This window comes from Telopea speciosissima, chromosome 3 (genome assembly GCF_018873765.1).
Source record: "Telopea speciosissima isolate NSW1024214 ecotype Mountain lineage chromosome 3, Tspe_v1, whole genome shotgun sequence".
In the NCBI taxonomy this organism is placed as follows: Eukaryota; Viridiplantae; Streptophyta; class Magnoliopsida; order Proteales; family Proteaceae; genus Telopea; species Telopea speciosissima.
In genome coordinates, this window is record NC_057918.1 from 38505327 (window position 1) to 38528897 (window position 23571).

General features: G+C 37.7%; 1 protein-coding gene across 1 annotated transcript; it reads left to right on the top strand.

The window, feature by feature from the left end:
• The first annotated feature begins 1027 nt into the window (after window positions 1–1027).
• LOC122655158 (leucine-rich repeat receptor-like protein kinase TDR) lies at window positions 1028–22200 on the top strand. Its single transcript, XM_043849380.1, has 5 exons — window positions 1028–1053; window positions 1170–1554; window positions 21566–21663; window positions 21825–21885; window positions 22033–22200. Exons 1-5 carry the CDS (start codon window positions 1028–1030, stop codon window positions 22198–22200), a joined length of 738 nt encoding a protein of 245 aa, XP_043705315.1.
• The last annotated feature ends 1371 nt before the right edge of the window (window positions 22201–23571 follow it).

Genomic DNA, 23571 nt, shown 5'->3' on the forward strand with positions numbered 1-23571 from the left:
CTCCAACAGCCATATTCCATAGGAGGACAACTGGAAATTACCGGGTCATGGGGGCGGAGTATCCGCATCGGAGCCGGTGTACCATGCCCGGTACCTCTTCTTCTTCGTCTCTCTCTTTTTTTTGGGTAAAGTACACGTACCCTGTGATGCATCCAATATTCCTCGTATCCCCTATCCGATAAGTTTACATACCATCTCTCAATATTCCATGTACCACCCCTGTTTTACCCCCTAATGCCATTTAAGTCTACACCAAGTGTTAAATGTTATAAAAAGATCAAATTACCCTTTCTTTTATCTTTTTAAAATTTTGAAAAGACCTAATGACCCTGATCTATTTGCTAAAATTTGAAAATACCAAAATGCCCTCATCTTCCTCAAATCATTATCTCCTTGTACACACCCACCATCACCGATAAACCCCGTCTCCGGCACCACCGCCACCCACCACCATTAATACCTCCAGCACCACCTCCATTGCAGAAATTCTGGGATCCGCAACTTCCGTTGGATTGTGACGTCTACCACCGCCACCCACCACCACCACCACCCACTGAAGCAATCATCATGGAAACACCCTCTGCACCCAACACTCCCAAAAAGTGTTTCTCTCCATCGAAATCTCCCCTCCCTTAAATCCACACCTCTCTAAACTTAATTCAACTCAAACCCAAAAAGCCATGAAACCCAATTCTCCTTTCTCTCTCACCTTCCTCTTCTTCTTCTCCTTGGTAGTTAGTAGTTACTGTGGTTCTCTCTGCAACTGTCCCTCTTCAACTAGTCTCTCTACTTTACCTCAAAGCTTCTGTTAAAGACCCTCTTTCTTCTCTCCATGACTGGAATACCAACACCCTTTCTACCAATGCCGATTTATCTAACCCTGTCTGGTGTTCCTGGTCGGGTATTGTATGTGACCATGACACCTCCCAACTCACTTCTCTTGATCTTTCTCACCGAAACCTCTCTGGAATAATCCTCTCTGAAATTCGATTTTTGTCTGTGTTGAACAACCTAAACCTCAGCGGGAATGCCTTTGATGGAGCTTTTCCAACCGTCATTTTTTAATTATCTAAGCTCAGGATTCTCGACATTAGCCGCAACAATTTTAGTTCCATTTTCCCTCCAGGGATTTCCAAGCTCAGATTTTTAACTGTTTTTAACACTTTCAGCAACAGTTTCACGGGTCAGTTGCCACAGGAAATCGTTAGGCTTCGGTTTCTCCAAGTGCTCAACCTTGGTGGGAGCTTCTTCCAAGGTAGCATTCCGGCACGTTATGGCGGTTTATCGAGGTTGAAGTTTCTACATTTATCGGGAAATTATTTGCAGGGACCGATTCCACCTGAGTTGTGTTTTTTGACTCAGCTTGAATACTTGGAGATCGGTTACAATGTGTTCTCTGGTGGGGTTCCAGTGGAGTTCGGCCTTTTATCTAATCTCAGATACCTCGACATTTCTACTTCGAATCTCTCTGGTTATCTACCATCCGAGCTTGGGAACTTAACACTGCTCAAGTCTCTGTTTCTCTTTGGTAACAGGTTTATTGGTGAAATTCCGGTGAGTTTTACCGATTTGGGAGTTCTGAAAGTTTTTTATTTATCAAATAATCTCCTATCAGGCTCGATTCCGGACGGGCTTTCTACATTGAAGGAGCTGATTTGGTTGGGCTTAATGGACAACAACTTAACCGGCGAAATCCCTGTCGGAATCGGTGAGCTTCCAAAGCTCGAATCTTTACTCCTTTGGAACAATTCTCTCACTGGGAGTCTCCCACACAAGCTCGGTTCAAATGCAAAGTTACAGAGGCTTGACATTTCTTCTAACTCTCTAAGCGGTCCGATCCCACCGAATCTATGCACGCAAGGAGTGACCCTCCACACAGGGAATTCCCGAGGAATGCTTCAGCACTCTTGCCTCTCAGACTCGAGGGGATTGAACCGTTCAAGTGATTATACAAAACATTAAACTGATCAAGACTGAGAAGCTTTGGTAGATCAAGAATCGAACCAGTGAGTTGATTGTATTCCAAATAGAGAGTCCCCAACCTGGTGAGGTTGTTGAACTCGGGCGAGATCTCGTTGCAGAAATTCTTGGATCGTTCCGACACCGTCGACGTCACAATCCAACGGAAGTGGCGGATCCCAGAATTTCTGCAATGGAGGTGGTGCTGGAGGTGGTTGGTGGTGCCGGAGGTGGGGTTTCTCGGTGGTGGTGGTGGTGGTGGTGGTGGGTGTGTAAAAGAAGATGTGGTGGGTGTGTAAAAGAAGATAATGATTTGGGGAAGATGAGGGCATTTTGTATTTTCAAATTTTAGCAAATAGGTCAGGGCAATTAGGTCTTTTAAAATTTTAGAAAAGATAGAAAGGGTAGTTTGGTCATTTTATAGCATTTAACACTTGGTGTGGACTTAAATGGCATTAGGGGGGTAAAGCATGGGTGGTACGTGGAATTGAGGGGTGGTACGTGGACTTATCAGAAGCTTAGGGAGATACGAGGAATATTGGGTGCATTACAGGGGGTACGTGTACTTTACCCATTTTTTTTTTCTTTCTGGGAAGATTCTTTTCTCTCTCTCTGTCTAAATCTCACTTCCTTTAAACGAAATGACATACCTACGAATGCAAGTTTGGCCCTTTGAGTCCAAGCCCAACCTAAGCTTGAGAGGACCGAAAAATTATCTCCTCCAGTTCCCTGTCCGGCCCCCAGTTCCCCAGTTCCACTAATAGGGGGTGGTGGACCCCACCTAAGTAGAGTGTTTGGGCAGGGGTAGGGTGGTCATTCCAGCCCCCTGTTAGAGGAACTGGGGAACTGGGCCGGGCAGAGAACTAGAGGGGATAAAGATTCAAGAGGACCTGGGTTGGGCTAAGGCCGAGAATCCCAGACCCAGAATCAGATCGAGCCAAGCCTAGGCTAAGGCTAGGGCTATAAACGGATCGAATTCGGCTCGAATAGTGCTATATCTGCATCCGCATCCGATTAGCTATCGAACGGATTCAGATAGTGCTAAACGGATACGGACACAAATACGGATCGGATATTTTATCCGTTTACATGTAAATATAGCTTTTCGGATAGCTATAGCCTATCCGTATCCGCATCCGTTTAGCTTTCGGACAGATTCGGATAGTGCTAAACGGATACGGAAACGGATTTCGGCTATTCATTTACACCCCTAGCTAAAGCCTTGGTCTGCCCGACCCTGTATATATAAACATCTAAAAATATATCATTTTTTTTTTGGGAAAAATATCTTTGTCCAGAAGTGCAAAGACACTTCTGCCCCCTTGATTTAAGGAGGAGAGAGATAGACACATGGGAGTGCGGGCATAGGCCACACTCTCGTACAGAAAACTGCTTCCCTTCTTTTTTATAACATAAAAATATATAATTATATAATATAGGACTGAGTTTCCCTCCACCAATGGTGAATGGGATCCCAAGGGGCGAGAGAGGGTGGGAATGGGTATCGGGTGTGTATTTTGGGACATACAAAAACCCTAAGAGGGGTTTGTAAACCCTAGGATGGTGGGTGAACCATCCTCTCTATGGATGAAGGGAAACTCTCTCTCTCTCTCTCTCTCTCTCTCTGTATATATATACTAGTAAGCAAATGCACGTGTGACCATACGTGGATTCTAAGTAGAGATATTAGAAAGTGGAACTAACGAAATCAGAATTTACTCAATAATATATGCACTTGTATACCTTTGTTACGTTGTAAATAGTGATAGAGAGATAGATAGAGATATATATAGATAGATATAATTTTATATATACTTTTTCTCCCATTTTTTTTCAAGGGTGCGTCTGTTTTTAACCTGCTAGGTTACAAACAGATGTTGTAACTGGAATTTTTTTTGCCCTCCATACGACAACATGGCAACATATTAAGAGGGGTATTGATGTGATTTCACCGTTCCTTCCTGTCCCTCCCGTCCGGATTCTCCCTTCCCCCTCTGCCACTAAAATCCTCTGCAGTACCAGTGGGGCGCCAGGGCAACTGGCGACTCTGCCCCCATCCTTACTCTCTGTCTCCAACATCTCCCCACCCCTTACCCCTGCTGCCCTTGCAATTTCCCAGCTTCTCCCCACTTTCCATGAAAATCGAGTTGAGGTGGCCCATATTGAGGCCCGGTGCACCATTAATTGGGTTATATATTCAGCAAGCGTCTCTCTCTCCACATGTTTGTTAAAAATATCACTCTGCCCCTGCATTTTATCTATGTTCAAAGCCAAAACAAAGTGATACAACGAGAACATTTTCGATCTTCTTGCTTGTTCACTCAGCCTCCCTCATTTTCGATCTCTGTTCAAAGCCAAAATAAAGACGATTTTGCATCTCGAATCGGTCTTGTAGCTAAGAATGAGAAAGGTTTTCTTTCTTCATTTTAATTGTCTCAATGGTGCTATACACATATACGTATGGCTCATGATCTCTGCAGCTTTCTTCATGGTTGGAACCAGCGATGGCGAGTGCCAATTCAATCCGTCTTTGTGAGGCTCAATGTATTCTATAAGCTTGCAACTAGGGAGGGAATGAGTCTACGAATCTTGGTTGCCTACAGATACATTTTTGCTTCCATTTTCCCCTTGCTTTCTTCGTCGGAAGGTTCCTACTACCATTTTTTACCTACTCTTCACCGTTGTCCTCTCCACCCCTCCCCTTCCAAAACGCAAAAAAGAAACTTCATTCAGCCAATTTTGAATTAGGATTTTTCCTCCTAGATCAACTATTTTTTTCCTGATTACAGGTCTCACTAGCCCCTCATGTATTCTGATCTCACGCGTTCCATGGGCTATGAACAAAAAACAAGATAGCTCTAATTCTGCCTCCAATCACAATGTTTCCTTGCGTTTCAGAGGTGAGGTTTAAGGCATTCACCTAACTGATCAACTCTCCGCACAGCTTTGCTCGGAGCTCCGATTCAAACCATTGATAGACGATGATCAATAAATCAGAATCGTAGCTGGTGAGGGAGGAGAAGGAAAAGGAAGGCCAGACGGGTGAAGGAGAGTGAATGTACAAAAAAGTTAATCGAATAAAAGAGAGAAAATATAATTAAGGGTAAAAATGGAAAATAAAAATTGGTTACAACAGTCCATCGTATCCACCTTGGTTACAAACAGCTTTACCCTTTTTTCAATTTTGAAACCGTGAATTTTAATTAAAAACAAACATAAAAATGAACATTTTTAAATTTAAATAATAATAAATATTATTAATTAAAAATAATTATTAATACTAAGGATACCCAAGATTAAGAAATTATAAAAAGGAATGACCTATAGATTAAGAATAGAAAATTGGAATTTTAGATAAGAATGAAGGATAAAAGTGGTAATTGAAAGATTTGCTTTAAATAATAATAAATATTAATATTAATTAAAAATAGTAATTAATACTAAGGGTCCTAAGATTATGAAATTATAAGAAAGAATGACATAAAGATTAAGATTTGAAGAGTGGAATTTTAGATAAGAATGAAGGGCAGAATAGGTAACTGAAAGATTTGCCACAACGTGCTTTTATATAATAGTATGATAGTATGATATGATATATAAACACAAAGTAAGTAAATTACTTTAAAAAAAAAAGAATCAAAAAACACTTGGCAAAAAGAAGTGTTCCTATTACTAACTCATGATTTAGTTAGTCAATCCACTACCGGACCCACTCTAATATGGTAAAATCTTTGGATCAAACCAATGAGGAAACAGTGTCCATGACACATGGAATGGCTAGGTGCGATCCTAGAAGATACCAATCCAAGATCATCTATTGGACCAACATAGAAATCGTAGAAGATTCCAAATCAAAGTCACTTATTGGACCGGCAAATTCTCATATCATGAACAGAAAAAGCAAACCCAAAAGCCGAAGGAAAAGAAGGAGATTTGACACCAACCTGCAAGGTTCCTGAAGAAGACACCCCCCCGTGCAAGATTCCTGAAGAAGAGTTGACACCCTGCAACATTCTTTTAGCAAAAAACCAAAATTTATGAAGCCATCAGCAGTTCTCAAGGAGCAAATAGGATCTCCTTCCATATATAAATACAGGAGATCCCAAGAAGGACGACATCGAACTTTGGAAAGACTCAGATCTAAATTCTCAAAGCACAACCCTTTCAATTTTCAGTTTTTCTCATTTTGAGTTTGTAAGTCTATGAGTCAAGAAGCAGTTCTCTTATCTTTACTCTAAGCATCCAAGTGTTCTTCAAGTTTCTTATTATATCCTCAAGTTTGTATTCCATCGTCAAGTTCCTGTAAATCATCAAGTCTTTTATGTCCTATTACCAAGTACTGTAATCAAGTCTGTTCTCCAAGTTTATGATTCAAGTTCTCTTTGTAAGATCAAGTATATATTTTGTTAGGGTTTAGGGTTTAAGCATTGGTTGCTTAAAGCGTTACACCCTGTGTATCAAGTTTGGAATACTCAGGCTGCTGCCTACAGCTAGTATTTATAGGAAAACTAGGGTTTAGGTCAGATGGGCTAATTACTAAATTGCTCCTCACAGCCTGAGCCATAATACAAGTAGAATTATATTAGAACATATAAAGAGATATTACCATAATACCTTACAATCTCCTCCTATGTTCTACATATATCCACCACACATGAATAGAAACCATTGTTCAATCAGTAATTGAATCAAAATAAATTGAATAAGTTGAATATCAACAATTCAATGAATCAAATAAGTAAACTTCAAGAAATAAAACTAGGGTTTTAGATCAAAACTAAACCCAACAACAAATTCGAAGTTCCACATGCAAGTGGCTAAACCAAAAGAAATAAAGAAAAGTCCTTGCAATCCATGTGACTTTACTCATCAAGTAAGTCATCCTCATCGAGATCCAGGTTCAACTGTTCTCCTCCATCTTCGTCATTCTCTGTAATTTGTTAAATATGAAGTTCATAAGATAACATGAATTCAATCATTTGCACAATAGTATCTAGTTCAACAATGAGGACTTAGTACATTCCATATATGGCTGAAGGTAAATCAAAAAACAAACAGTAAGCATCATCATCAAGTTTTTTTATAAGAACTCGATCCTATATAGTCTCTATCACAAAGACTATATCATGTTTCCATTTGGAATACTGTGTTCGTCATATCAGTCATAGATTTATGTTGTATCATCAAATCTGGAATGGTACATCATACTATAAAAGACATGTCATCAAATTTGGAATGACATAAAGACTAGCACAATATCATTGAAACATATCAGACATTTTCCATAGTCGTTTGTGGAATAACGAAGTAAGGAAACTTCATATGAAAAATATGCTACACCATCAAGTTTGGAATGGTTTCACAAACCCCCATACTTAATAACCTAACTAAGTTATCTGAAACATGTAAACTGTCCCGAATGCTTTACAAGGTTAAATGAGATTCGAATAATTTAAAATAATATTGGGTTAGGTTAAGACCTGACTAAGTGGTCTTTAACCCCATCTCCCCCGTAGTTTTGAATGTTTGATCTTTGTTCAATCCCTTTGTAAGGGCATCTGTTGTATTATCCTTTGATTTCACATTAATCAAAGTGATAATCCCTTATTCTGTTCGATAATTCAGCATGGCCTGTTTCAGCCTGATGTGTCTCCTCTTACCATTAAAGAGTGAGTTATTCACTATCGTCTTTGTTGCTAGCTTATCACAGAATATAGATATAGAGTTTAACTTTAAACTCCTCAATGAAATATCCATGATCAAATCATTTATCCACTCTGCTTCATCTCCCACAGAAGCTAGAGCATAAAGTTCTGATTCTATAGATGACAGAGCATTACCAGTTTGTCCTTTGGACTTCCATGCCACAACTGCTCCTCCTAGTGTAAATACATAATCACTGGTGGATCTACTGTCTCCCAAATCTGAGCACCGAGATGCATCAGAATATTCTTTCAAAGTTGGAGGATGTTTAGTATAACCTAGAGTACCCTTAAGGTATCTCATCAGCCTCGTCAGGGCATCCAAATGCTCTTTTCCAAGATTACTAGTGAAATGACTCAACATGTCTACCGTAAAGGCTATGTCTGACCTAGTGCAACTCATTGCAAACATGAGACTACCAATCAGTTTAGAATATTCTAACTGATTCACGGTGTCACCTGGGTTAGGTTTCAACCGTTTATTATAGTCATAGGGCGTCTCAATCGATTTACAATCATTGTATCCCCAATTAGAAAGTAGCTTCTCAATATAATGAGACTGACTAAGGTTGATCCCTTGCTCACTGACGCTTACTCTCATTCCAAGAATGGTGTCTACCACACCAAGATCTTTCATGTCGAATTCTTTGGACAAGGTTTCTTTAATGTCACTCACTACAGAGAGATCAGAACCTAGAATCAGCATGTCGTCTACATACAAACAAATAATCGCGACCTTGTTTGACTTAGACAAAAAATAAAGACACTTATTCGAATTGCTGGTCTGAAAACTAAGGCTCTTTACTGTCTTGTCAAACTTCTCATGCCGCAATTTAGGTGCTTGTTTAAGACCATAGAGAGATTTGTTTAATTTACAAACTCTCTTTTCAGAATCTTCCATGACAAACCCTTCAGGTTGGTTCATGTAGATTTCTTCTGTTAGGTCTTCATTTAGGAAAGTCATTTTTACATCCATTTGATGCACAACATAGTGCTCAATAGAAGCTATGGCAAGAACAATCCTTATGGTTGCCAAATGGCAGACCGGGGAGTAGATGTCAAAATAATCTATCCCACATACCTGGGTATAGCCCTTAGCTACTAACCGTGCTTTATACCTAGCTATAGACCCGTCCAGATTAAGTTTCTTCTTCAGTACCCACTTACATCCTATTGACTTAGCCCCTCTAGGCAGATCAGCAAGGTGTCAAGTCTCATTCTGCATTAAAGAGCTCATTTCCTCATCAATGGCTTGTTTCCATAGTAGTGAATCCCTAGATCTCATCGCTTCCTTATAGGTGGATAGATCAGCCTCTAGATGGTAGGTCATAAAATCCTCACCAAAATCTTTGGGTACTCTATCTCTAGTAGATACTCTTCTAGACTCTGATTCAGTAACCATTGTGGGTTGAGTGTCAGAAACAATTGGTTCAGTATCCATGGGTGATTCTATAACCATTTATGTCAGACTAGGCAAGGTCATGCCTTTATCTCTGAGAAATTTATCTTCAAAGAATATAGCATCCCTAAATTCTATCACCACATTGGTTGATAGATCAAAAAATCGGTCTGCAGTACTGTCTTTTGTACAACCTAGATACACACAAGTATTTGTTCTAGTTCCCACCTTAGGTCTCCAAGGGTCTTGTATCCTAACATAAGCAATACAACCCCAAATCTTAAGAGTGTCATATCTATAGGGATGGTAACGCCATAGTTTATAAGGTGCAGAATTTAATTTTGAATATGGTAGTCTATTTAGAATGTGATTTACAATCAACATTGCTTCTCCCCAATAGCAAGACGGCATACCAGCTATCAATAACATAGAGTTTAGCATCTCTGTTAACGTCATGTTCTTTCTTTTAGCTATGTCATTTGATTGAGGTGAGTAAGGAGCAGTAGTTTAAAGAATTATGCCCGCAGAGACACAGAATTCCTTGAACTCTGTCAATTTGTATTCCCCTCCCCTATCATTTCTAAATCTTTTAATTTTCAAGTTCAACTGATTTTCTACCCTATTCTTAAAAATTTTAAAATTTTCAAATGCTTCATCTTTAGATTTTAACAGGTATAAATGACAATATCTAGAAAAATTATCTATAAATGTTATCAAATACTTCCGACCTCCTCTAGTTGTGTAGCTTTTAAAGTCATAAATGTCAGAATGTATAAGTTCAAGAAGTTGAGTACTCCTAGAAATCGATCTGAAAGATTTTTTAGTTATTTTGGTTTGAGCAAACACTTCACATCTGTTAAATCTAATTAAAGTGTCTAATGGTAAATTATGAGTTTTGGTTAGTTTGAACATTTTTCTATAGTTCACATGTCCTAACCTACAGTATAGTACTTTGGGATCAAGTGAAATATGGTTAACCTGGTTTATTGTCTCATTAGCTAAACTCAACCTAAACATACCATTCAAATTGTAAGCACATCCAAAATAGAAAGAATTAACAGACAGTGTTACTCTACCACTATTAAAAGTAATAGACATGCCAGCATCAAGCAAAATTCCAATTGAAATTAAGTTCTTTTCAAAACTAGAAAAGACTTTAACATTTTTCAAAGTAAGTATTTTACCTGATGATAGAACCAAGTTCGTTGTCCATTGTTAAGCCACTTCCATGACGTCTCCATTTGCAACAGTGACAGTCTCTGCTACTTGAACAACATCAGTTAGCAGGTTATTGCTATTGCAAACATGACAAGTCGCTCCAGAGTCTAACCACCAATCTGAAGATGTACTGGTCAACCCCTTACCCTTACCAACCATGACAATAAAGTTAGTAGGCTCAGTCTTGTCCTCCATCATGTGAACTTCCTTCTTTGGTGTGTCAGTGTTCTCTTTCTTAGGACCCCTACACTCAGATGCATAGTGACCCCACTTTCCACAGTTGTGGCACTTGCCCTTCTTTTTAAAATTAGTCTTTTGGGCCTCCAACTGTTGGGGTTCTTTCTTAAGTGGCTTGGACTTCCTAGGATTTTTCTTGGGTTGTGAAACTAAATTGGCAGATGCCTGTTGTTGTTTCACCATCTCCAAGTTGTTCTTGGCTCTGTTCTCATCTTCAATTCTAATGAACCGTTTGAGATCATCCAACCCCACTTGTGCTATCTTCCTATACATCTCAGTTTTAAAGGAATGCCAGGTAGATGGTAACTTGAAAATAATGGCACCCACTAAGAATGCATCAACAACAACGATATTCTCTTGGTTTAATTTTGTTCTCAAGTTTTCAAAGTCTGTTACTTGAGGAGTTATTTCCTTGTCTTCTTGAAACTTGAAATCCATGAACTTATCAACCAAGTGGGTCTTTGATAGTTCCTCCTCTTTTTTGAATTGGGACTCTAGGTTTTCTCAAATCTCTTTTGCATTATATCTACTATAGGTCTCTGCCAGCCTATCTGACAGGCAATTCAATAGGTAGTCTTTGCAAAAATCCTCATCACCTATCCATTGGGCTTCAGTTAGGTTCGTGCAATCAAAAAAATTATTTACCATAGTGTAGAAAATATTGAGGTACTTCAGTCCAAAATGAGTCCTCTTTTTCCAAGAACTGAACTCAGAGCCACTAAAGCTTTCCAATTTGATCATCTCAATTGGAACAACATGTTTCTCTGTTATATGTGATTTGTTTATATGCCCAGGAAAAGTTAAAATTCAAATGAAAGAAAAATACTCCAAGGAACAATCACACCTGATTATGAAGAACCCTGAATTTAGGAGACAGGACGGCCAAATTGAAACCCTAGCGGAGAACTCAGAATGACAACGGTGCAATGATAGTGGGCTCGTGTTGCAGCGGCGGTAGAGGAAGGGTCGCGACGATGCAGCGACGTTGTGCACGCTTGTGCTGGCTGGCGCTGGCACAGGTGCAGGCGCCAAAAGGCTTTGACAAGAGAATGACAAAAGGCTTTTGTTTTTTGTCTTCTTCTTCTTCTTTTTCTTTTTTTTTTCAAAATCAAAAGCTTTCTGTCAAGGTCTTTTGATCTACTTTTTTTTTTTTTTTTTTTTCAAAACTAAAGGCTTTCTGCCAACGTCTTTTGATAAACTTTTCTTTTTTTTTCTTCTCAAAGTAACGATCAAATCAGAATCAAAAGCATTGATTGCTTTGACTTTTTTTTAAAAAAAAATCAAAAGCAATCAATGAAAAGCTTTGGGATTACCAAACGGTATGGCAAAGCCGTGATTCTGATCACCTCTGCAGATTGCACAAGGATCCAAAGATTATGACAAAGTCGTGATTTCGATCACCTCTGTAGATCGCACAAGGAACCAAAGTCGTGAATGAAGACCACCGAAGCCGATCGTAGAAAAACCACAACCGTGATTCCAAACACCAAAGCCGATCGTAGAGAAAAGAAAATAATTAATGCTTTAAGATTGTTAGGGTTTAGGGTTTAAGCACTGATTGCTTAAAGCATTACATCATGTGTATTAAATTTGGAATACCCAGGCTGCTGCCTCCAGCTAGTATTTATAAGGAAACTAGGGTTTAGGTATATGGACTAATTACTAGATTGCCCCTCATAGCCTGAGCCATAATATAAGTAGGATTATATTAGAACATAGAAAGAGATATTACCATAATACCCTTACATATTTCATTAAAAATTTTATTCAGCACACAACATCTTATTATTATTATTTTTCGTTATTTTCTACTGGTACCATTTTATTTTATATTTTGTTTCATCAAATTAAAAGCATATTAAAAGCATATTTATTATTGTTCCTGAAATTTTCTAATGGTATCAGAGCCATTGCTCTAATACCTTTCATTTGAATGGATTTTCCTTTGGTTCTGGTCACGAATCTAACTGTTGAAGAAGTAACTTCTTGTTAGATAAGATTCTATTTGGAGAAGGAAACTATAAACTGCTTTGAACGCAAACTTGTTGTCTACAAGGAGATATTTGCCCCCACACGGTTGAAGCAAATTCACCCTCAGGATTCAACAAAGCACTAAAGAACTAACTTAGAATTCTAAAGAGATTCTGGTTACAAGAGAGAGAGAGACAGAGAGAGAACTAAAAAAATGTTGTATTGAATGGCTGAATTGCCTTGGTTTATATAGACCCACTGGCACCCATTCACTAAAACCCATTCAATGGAACTCATTCAATGGAAACCCATTCATTAGAACCCCCATTCATTGGAATCAATTCATTGGAAATCATTCATTGGAAACCATTCACTGGAATGGTCATGACTATTCCAATAGTCATGGTTATTCCAATAGTCATGACTGTTCAATGCTTTGAAACCCCTTATTACAATCTATCTAACACTTGCTATGTGAGAAGATCATCACAGTCTTCATATGGGTCTTGAGAAAATTGGCCTTGATGGAGAAAATGGGAAATAGAGTCCATATTGAAACGATCTCCCTCTTCTTCTTTTTCGTCTTCTAGTCCCAATTCTACGAGTTGGGCTTCAATTTGGGCTTGTTGGGCTTTCAACTAGAGTCTTTTACTATCAGTTGATTTTTCTGAGGGTGGTAACTTTTGCATGGGCTTTAGACTTGTTATGGTTCTTATGATAGCTTCTGTGAACTACACTTGCTTAAGTAGCAACCATCCCACCATTTAATATTAAATGCTCTAGTGAGAACTTAGAGACTCCAATCAGAGGTATCTTGTTGTTCAATCACATATTCCCAATACATTATCCAAGCAAGACAATGATGTAAGAAGAAACGTAGAAAATCAGGTTATTCGGGGACTTAAGTGGTATGTTGGCAGAATACCACGAAGGCTTCCATGACTACTTTGGTAAAATTTCTTCAATGGACTCAAAGACTGACCACCATTTTGAAAACCAGAATAGGATCATACTGGCAAACTTATAGTCAAAACAAAAGAACCATGAGTGCCTATTTTTTATATTCTGATATAGAAATGCATGATGCCATGCATCAATATAATCAAAATAGTGAAACTCTTGGGATTGATAATTTTTGAGAAAATCTTTTGGGTGACAAAGGGTGAGTGGCCTAATCTTTGGGAGTCAAAATCTTCAGAATAGTGACAGTAGCATGAGTCTTTATCAAAATTCTGCTTGATTATGATAGAATCTATGTCTACTAAAATAAACTCGTAGAATTCTTGGGTCTTGGCATTATTTGGAGAATAGTACTGTCATCCTTGGTAGAAAACTCTTTTTGCAATCTCTTCAGTAGAATTGCACCCTCTGGTGAACTGTCATCAAGGGTTAATAGATCTTGAAAAAAAAATTTCGAAAATATTTGTTTTTCATTTAGGACTGAGTTGTTGGAGAGGGATTTGGTCTAGTGATAGACTGGGATAAAGCTCCTACAACGACTTGAGAAAAAGGGACAGTCTTGCTTACTTGTTTTGATTGGGTATTTGCAAGTTGGTTGAGGGGTAGGGTCTTAGAATAAGATGACTTGAACTTGATTTGGAAGGATGAGGATGAAGATTCCTTGGGAGGAGCCATTTTAATCAGGAAAACGGACTTATGGCCCTGTAAGAATTTGCTGTAAGAAAATCAGGAATAGAATTTGTATCTCCTTTTATATATTCAATATCAAAATCAAAACTTGATAAAAGGGCTTGCCATCTGACAAAATCTATTTTGGTGTAATATTTTGAACATCGTTTTTCAAAACTTGTTTGGCAGCACTACAGTCAACACATACTAAAACCGTTTTACTTAGCAAATCACCTTGAAATTTTTGAATACATAAAACAATTGACAATACTTCCTTTTTAATTGTACTGTAATTTCTTTGGGCAGAATTCCAAATTTCGAACATAAATTGCACTAATTGTTCTTTTGCTTGGTCTACTTGTTTTAGGACTCCTCCATATCCTACATCTGAAGTATCTGTTTCAACTACTTTTGGTAGATCTGGATTTGCAAGGTTAAGACAAGGGATTTCTTTAACTAATTGTTTATTTTTTGAACGGCTTTGGTCTAATCATTTGTCCAAGCGGGAGGCTTCTTTTTGAGTCGCAAATACAAAGGCTCACAAATTTTGCTTATGTATGGAATGAAGTCTCTGACATAATTTAGACTTCCTAGAAAGCGTTGTAATTGTTTATTTTCAATAATTTGATTTGAGAATTTGTCGGCAAAAGCAATTGTTCTTTCTACGGGGATAATTGTTCCTTAGTGAACATAATGTCCTAAAAATCTGATTTTGGTCTGGAATAATTCCATTTTTTTTAAGAAAGAACTAACTCGCTTTTTTTTCATTACTTGGTAGAAATTTTTCAGGTGTTTAAAATGTTATTATATGGATTCTGAAAATATAAGAACATCATCTATATATACAATGGCATAATTCTCATAAGGGTTTAAAATGTCATTCATGATATTTTAAAATTCACTTGGAACATTTTTAATCCAAAGCGCATCACATTCCATTCATAATGTCCAAAATGAGTGGTAAATGCAGTTTTGTACCTGTCTTGTTCATGGATTTGGATTTGCCAAAACCCAGACTTTATATCAAATTTAGAAAATAATTTTGCTTGGTAAACGTTCTGGAGTATATCTTTTTTGTTAGGGATAGGATATCTTATCCATTGTAAACCATCGTTTAAAGGTTTGTAATTTATAACTAGTCTTGGTGTTCCTCTTTCTATCTCAGCATTTTTGTTGACATAGGATGCTGCACAGCTCCATGGAGACTTGTTTTTTATAATTAATTTTCTGTCTAGGAGATCTTGAATCTCCTTTGTGCAGGTTTCTTATAATTCTTGATTCATTTGTATTGGCCTTGCTTTAGTGGGTATATTTTTCTCAGAAAATTCCTTTTCATATGGGAGTCTTATTATATGTTTTTTTCTATGCCAAAATGCATCAGAGAATCAGAACATAAATTTTGTTCAAATTGTTTCTGGATTCCTGTTATTTGTTGTTGTATTAATTTATCTTTTAACCTTTCTTTTATTCTTTTATGAGCTACTTCTTTCTTTAAGTATTCTAAATGTTTTCCTTTTTTATTAATCTTGTTTATGCTATGTGCTTATATTTCTTATAGTTTTTGCTGGATTTATAGACCTTAGAAGATTTAGATTTTAAGGTCTCCAATCCAAATTATTCGCAGAATCCTCCTAATTCTTTTTTGTAAAACTTGTTTTCTCTTCTGATTTATTTTCTTAGCCTAATATCTATACAAAGAGCTAATCCTTCCTCATGAACTAAACTGATCAAATCTCCATACGTGAGATCATCATAAGATATTGTTCTATCATTTTTCTTTTCTTAACCTTTGTTTTATTTTTTCAAAAAACAGATTTGGTAATCCTGTAATGAATTTTTCTTTCCAATAAGGAAGATTAGCATCTTCCCTTGTTAATACTTTGGTCATGAAGGTATCTTTATACCATCTGAAATCTTATAATTTTTTACAGCTTAAATTGGTTAATTGTTCTGATGTCCTATCCTTGAGTCTTAATGGATTTCCTAAGAAATATCTTGCTATATTGAATATTAGGGTGTTTACTGAATCTTCAATTGTTTGGTTATTTTATAAAATGGGTATCCTTTTGTCTGTTGTTTGGACTGCGTTCATAATTTCATTTTTATGGTTAGTTGTTAAGACATAATCCCACCACCTCTTTAATTGTCCAGTAAATCCTGAGACTATTAGGGAAGCAACGGCTTGGTCAGAAGTTTCTTTGATTCGGTAAGCATTACTTACCATTGTCATTTCTTGTAGTTTATTTATCCTATTGTAATCAGAAGCACCATCTATATTCCATTCATAGATGATACCACTTTGGTATGTTGCTTGATGGGAAGAACCCCTTTCTTCTAATTGAAGGTTTGGGAAAGTAGGTCTAGGGTAGTAGTTTGTTGTTGTTTTGAAATTACTAGTAATTGAATTTATTGCTCTATGTTCTTCTTTATTATAATTTATATATATATATATTATAATGATATCATACATATGGTCGAAAATAGGGGCAATCAGGCCAGCCTGGCCCTGGCCTGCTTAGCCTTGAAATATCAAAAATAGGGACTGCCAGGGTCAATCACAGCCAATCAGGACCCAATCAGGACCTAATCGGGATTGGTTTGAGCTTGCAACTGAGCTAGAATGGGCTGCGATATCCCAGCCCAACCTCAGGCTAGGCTAGGTTGGGTTGAGATTTTAGAAAAACCTAGTATAATTGCAAATTAGACGTCCCCACACTCTTGCTACTCGCTAGCATGATTATTGACTTCCATGCTCTTTGAGGTATCTTAAATCCAAGGTTTTTCACTTCCGATAGTAGGTGCTTCTATATTTTCTATTGGTTTTCACAAAATGATAGTGATTGTTTATGTGTCTATCTCTCTTCTCAATATATATTTTTTTATCTTTTCTTTTCTTGGCATCTAACATAGTTATTTAAAATTCAAAGGAAAAATCAAAAGCCAACATTTGCATGACAAATCAGGGGATGTTTATCCTCTCAAGTGCGGTGCACTATCCAATGGAGCACACTTAAGAATCCAATCATCCACCCAAGACTTGAAAAGATAAAAAGACATCACTGCCCATGTTTTTACAGTTGGATTCTTAAGTGTGGTGCACCACACTTGAGAGGATGAAAATCCCAAATTAGGTGGCTCTTATGTTCTTATCTCCCCTAGCAGCTCTTTGATTTGACTCGATCCAAACGCTAGGTTTGGGCCTGATCTATGGCATATAAAACTGAATATAGGTTTGGCTAACCACCCCACTCTATCACCTACATAGTTTCTACTTTTGGGTAGTAACCGACGTAATTCCTAATAGGAGCCAGTTTTCGTTCACCTGTGACGAAGGAAGAATTCCTTCACACATGGATGTGGGTGTTTTGGGATGAACATCGAGAACAATGGGAGGGAGTATTAATATGATCCTAGATGGATGTACTTTTCCTCCATCTACGATGGAGGAAAACTTTCACCTAATTTCTACATGGTTAAGTCTAATTCATTTCTATGAACATAGTTACAAACCTCAAAAATTGAGATATAGAGTGTTGAGATGCGAGGTCGTTGAAGCAACGATAAAGTTCTTTATATACCATATCTTAATGGTTCTTTTAGAGACACTTCATCAAGCTTATGAATTAAATATAATATATTTTTGCATTAATGGCTTAAAATCTAATTTATTTTATCCTTAAGAGATATGTGAAAATCAAATTAGTTTCCTAACTATAACTAGTATGCATTAGATCACCTTCTCAACATTTTGTTTATCATTATATGGTGTTACTACTATTGTAAGAATCGTACCAAAAAAAAAAAAAAAAACTGCTATTGTAAGAAAATTGGTACCAATTCAATATAATGGTTCTATGAAGATCATATGTAGGTGGAAGGTCAGCTCATGCTAAAATGTTGGAGCTTATACCATTATTAGGTATATGGGAATTGGGTTTATTATGGCCTATGGGTTTATCCGCATACAAAGCAATGGGAGGCTGCCCATTATTAGCCCAGCCCAAATGAACAAGAATCGACATTGGCCAGCCAAAACCATTGAAATGCTCAAAAAAACTAATAACAGTGGGTGGAGGGATTCATAGGTATATGAGGTGACAGAAGGCTTTTAGGGATAACTGATGGCATTGAGCTCCTCTCTAGGGAGTCCAGCGCCCAGAGAGTGCGTAGGGGGGCATCCAACGACTAGGCTGTGATGCACACATCCTGACCGCAGTGATGGCCCCCTGCGCACTCTCTAGAGACTGGAGAGGAGCTGGATCCTAACTGATGTGGGACTATTCTCCCAATGGCCACAACCTAAACTGAAACTCGAGTCTATCAACATGGGATAATCAACCACAAAAGGAATCCGCTAAGAAGTTGCAAGATATTAAACTGATAAGAACAGATATTACACCAGATCTTAGCCAAAAGGTATGAGAAGTTGCAAGATGAACTAAGCCATTCCAAGTATTGTTTTAGGTATAGGTATCATTATTAATTATGACTGATACCGATACGATATCAATATGTATCATTTGTATTGGCCAAAAAAATAATCTTTTTTGAATTTTCGATCGATTTAAGCTGATACCATCCGATATGTAACAATATCATATCAATATTGGCTATGACCAATATCGGAACCAATATATCATGAACTAGAGCTTGTTAGAAAAACAACGCAATAGAATGACGATTCTGCAGAAGAAAACAAAGAGAAAAAGAAATCAAGCACAAAAGACAATGATTTTACGTGGTTCACCCCCAAGAAGGAAGGCTACATCCACGGCCGAGCGATAATCTGAAACCACTATTTCTATGAAGAAAATACTAATCCTCTCACCCATCTCTTAAAGAGATAACCACAATATATAGGAAAACCCTAACCCACGAAAGTACAAAACTTCCCCCAGAAATCCACCCGGTTTGATTTGAGATACGAAACAGCATAGGGCGAAATACATATCAAATCGAAGATCTCTGTGAGCTCTTCAGGCTTAAACGCTTTTGGTGCTGACGTATGCATTTTTTAACCATTTACGTGCATTTCGAAAGCGAAACACCCCGCCAAAGAAACACCACAATATTTTCTGAATTAAAACTGAGATCAAGGTTCACCAATAATAGAACTATGATTCCAAGTCAATGAAGAAACTCCATGGCCATGATTAGCATCGAATACGAATATATTAGTTCCCCTTCTACAATCAAATTTCGAAAATGAAGTTCAGACATTATAATCTTCTTGTCATCTCCATTGAGGCTGTGACTCCAATACGACCAAAATAGATATCAATAATGCATTGAATATTATTTCCGAAATTGGCTCCAACAACTTCTGATGGACCTGGAATGCTCTAGCTAGGAAAAGGAAAGTACTTATCTTCAGCTTTGGATGTGTCGCTTGGAGTCTGGTTTCATTAGAATTCTCATCGTTGGATAGAGATCGAGGTTGCTTAATTTTTGTATTTCTTAGTTATTTCCAAGTTTTCTTGGACTTAATTAAGCAAAAAGACATGTATTGTCATGAAACCTTATGACATGTACTGTCACGAAACCGTATGTGCCTGAAATTTGGTCATATCTATCCCAACTCTGTGTCAAGTTTCAGTCCAAACGGAGTTTTATACACTTCGTGGTATAGTTTGAAAATTTTGTTGAAAAAATAATAATACTATTATACCAATGAACGTTAAAGAAGATAATACAATATAAGGTGGGCCATATAAGTAATTAATCCAAATTTAAGCAAGTAGTTGAATTTGATTGGGTCCGACTTCTGAACTGCTCCCACCATAAAAGTTAAAGAAGATAATACAATATAAGGTGGGTCATACGATAGATTAAAACCCTAAAATTTATCATGTGATCAATCTATATATTCCTTCATATATCAGGATTGGCTACATCAACCCTCCTCCTTAGAGTCAATATTAAGCCCGATACATGATGACACAGGGTTTGAGCGATACATGAGAGGATCATCATAACGCAATCGCCAACTAAACTACCATGTATAGCACACAACGATAGCACATGGAAAGAAGCTATCCACACATCTATAGTTTTAGGCTGTGTTTGGTATGCATTCTTGAAATAGATTCTAGATCGATTTCACATTCTCGGACGATAAAAACAACTACTTTTAGCATGCAAGAATGCGAAATCAACCTAGAACGCATAGCAAACTCTACCTTAGTTTTCCATATTTTAGGCAAGTGGTTGAGTCTGATTGGGTTGAAAGTCAACTATGAGTTGAATTAGTAACAAGAATAACATATCTATAAAACTTAATCATAAAGTGAGCTACTCCCACCATAAATCTAAGGAATTTTTCTCCCCTCAGGTTCCTTGCTCGATCAGGTTCGTAGGTTCCTCTCATAGAGAGGGCAAAAATGACGACCTCACCCCACCCGGGCAGTGTGTTCGGGCAGGGGTGAGGTCGTCATTTTTGACCCCCTATAAGTGGAACCTACGTTGACCGGACAGGGAACCTGAGAGGAGTTAGATTCAAATCTAAGATCTGCGGTCAGGGGACCTGAGAGGACTTAGATTCCTAAGGAATTTTCTGTGAGATCTCATAGGTTACCTCCATGGCCCATGGAATGAATTAACTCTCTCCCAAGAATTCTCAATTCTTCTCAGTTTGCTTTTAGCTTAGCTTAAGCAACTCATATTGGGTTAGGTCAAAATTTTAATTAATCACATCTTTGTTTCAGTTCCTTTGAATTGGTTTGGCCCCAATTAAGATTGTACATGAAGTGACCCAGTGAACATAGATCCTTTAGAAGATCAATAAAGGAAAACAAAAAAACAAAAGTGATAAAGAGAGGATCACCAAGGTCAAAAATCAGATCAGACGTAATCTTATATATTCCCAGACAAAATAGAGACAAGCTTCTTTCTCATGTTCTGATCTAGCTCTATCCACCGAAAGCAAGAACAGTGTTCCCCTAGACTCCATTTTGCTCTAGTGTGGGGGTGTACCAGACAAGTCTAAACAAGCGTGCTATACATGCGCTAGAGACTTTGTTTTTAATTCATTTTTCATGCACATATAGAACCCTTTCTTTCTTTCTTTCTTTTTTTTTGTTTTTTGGCTATGATGCCAAGGTCAATTAGATGTGATTTCTTATGACAAGTTGACCACAATCCTTCAAAATATTTGTTGTTCAGAAGAAACCCATTATTGAAAAAACAAACAGAAAGTATAGAGTAGGGTTACTGGGTATCAAAACCCTAATTAGATCCATTATGATTAGGGTTTTCTTAGGTCAGAACTCCTAAGAGGTTGACCATTGAATTTTTTTTCTCTCAGGTTTTGTGTCCGGTATGGTGGTCTGGTTCCTCTTATAAGGGTGGGAATGACGACTTAACAGGTTTCGTGTCCGGTATAGTGGTCTGGTTTCTTTTATAGAGAGCGAAAATGACGACTTAATCTTACTTGAGCAATATGTTTGAGCAGGAGGTTAGATCATCATTTCTGCTCTCCTATGAGAGGAACCGAATAACTGTATCGAACAATAAACCTGAGAGGATAATAATCCGGTTGACATTAGGCAGGTAAGATCAGAAAGTAATATAAACGACAAGTCTGCAAGTATGAAAAGCAATGGTTTGGGCCTAGTTTTGCTTCAGAAACACCCTTAACCAGCCTATGAGTCTATGAAACAGAAGCATCTCTTTATCTATATTGACTATATCTGGGTTTAAAGCTTTTTTAGGAGAAGCACCGGCATGGGGGGTCATGATGTAAAAAAGAGACCAACCAGTACTGTGAACACTGTAGGTGTGCTGAACAAGCAAAGGTAGAGAGAGAGAGAGAGAGAGAGAGAGAGGGAAAGGGTCCATTCTTATGTTGTTGTTGGCCAAAGACACGCTTTGCTTTACTTTATCTTCTTAAACCTTCTCTATCTTCCTCCATATAAACAGGGAGTGGTGGTGGCAGCTGACATGGTGGGGTTTGGTTTTCCAGTGGAAGGACGTTCACCACCCCTGAAAGCAAAGTCCACATATTGCAATCTACAAATTCACGCAACATATCTGAGCTGGAACCTGAAAGAGTATTATATCTTTAGAGACATGAAGGGTCCATTTTGATAGGACCTGTGAGGGACCCATTGAATAGGTTAAGGAATTAGAACTAACTAGACATGATTCCTTTTCTATGAGAAAAAAGCAATATTGGTTAAAGGTAAAAACAAAAAAAAAAAAAGTAGATAGAAACCCTCCACCCATATCTTATTACATATATTACAATATAACAAGTGAAGTAAAGAACATAAAAAAGTAAAGGTCAGCAAGGAAGGGGGAGACAAAGTGGAAGAATGTTAATCTTTCTTACACCAAACTAAAGAGTAAAGAAGAAGTGAAAAATGTCACTACCACCCTCTCCCTACCATTTGACTTGGTTGTAGAGATCATCATAGATTATTGATTGATTGTATTTTATTAATTATAAAAATATATATATATATGAAAGAAAAGGGTCGGAGAAAGAATGTGAGAAAAGGATTATATGTCTGAGGTGCTTACACGCAATTATACCGACAACACCAAATATGGCGCATAAAAGACTTTCCATTGTCTGTAAAGTCTATTCTTTTGTTTTTTTTCTCCATCTTCTTGATTTTCTTACTCTTAAATCTCTTTTAGTTTTTCCACTTGGTCTTCTTATATTGGCATGCCTGGATTGGAGTGGATTTGAAGTCGTTGTTACCCTTATTGAAATTTATCTTCCTTTGAATTTTGAGTTTAAATCCTCGCCGCCTCTCTCTCTCTCTCTCTCCCTCCCTCTCTCTTTGTGTGTTAGTTTTCTACATCAAATGTAAGGATCTGGATCCTTTATTTCGGAGCTGCCCATATTTTCGTGCGCCTTACATATAGTAAGGTGGAAAAGATCACCTTATCCCCGCTCAGGTAAGGCGCTTGGGTAAGGCAGTTTTTTCGCCGCCTTGCTGTATCTGAGGTGCACACAGAAATAGGGGCTAGCTCCGCAGTAGAGAACCCCGACGCCCAATGTAAATGGGAGCTTTTAATTGTAAATTTGTAACCACGTTGGTATGAATTAGACTGCAACTATGACCTTGGTTCCATTACATTGCAGTTCAAATGGAACTGAAAATTTCAGTCCAATAAAAAAATTTAATGTCATAAAATACAATTTACTACAAAATGGTGCATGGAAATGAATTATTCTATTTCCTTGGCTGCCGGTCTTGTAGCTGCAAAATATTTTTCAAATAGAAAGTGGTCGAGTCAAATCTATGTTAAACATCTTTGGCGATGTTCTCTACCTGAGAGCACACGGGGGCGTAAGCTGTGCCCAAACACATGGGGCGGCACAACGGCCATTTTGGTAATTCAGGGGGGTGGGGCGATCATTTCGTTCACCCCACATGTGTCTGGGCACATCCTGGGCTCCCAGTGCAGAGAACATTTTCCCTGAACATATAATCACAAGTTGATTAT

Excerpts from the sequence above, each read along its gene's own strand:
- LOC122655158 (XM_043849380.1), top strand. The coding sequence starts at position 1,028 with ATGCCTTTGATGGAGCTTTTCCAACC. Across the intron at positions 1,054-1,169 it reads TTGATGGAGCTTTTCCAACC|CAACAGTTTCACGGGTCAGT; the intron begins GTCATTTTTTAA and ends TAACACTTTCAG. Across the intron at positions 21,664-21,824 it reads ATCCGGTTGACATTAGGCAG|GAGAAGCACCGGCATGGGGG; the intron begins GTAAGATCAGAA and ends AAGCTTTTTTAG.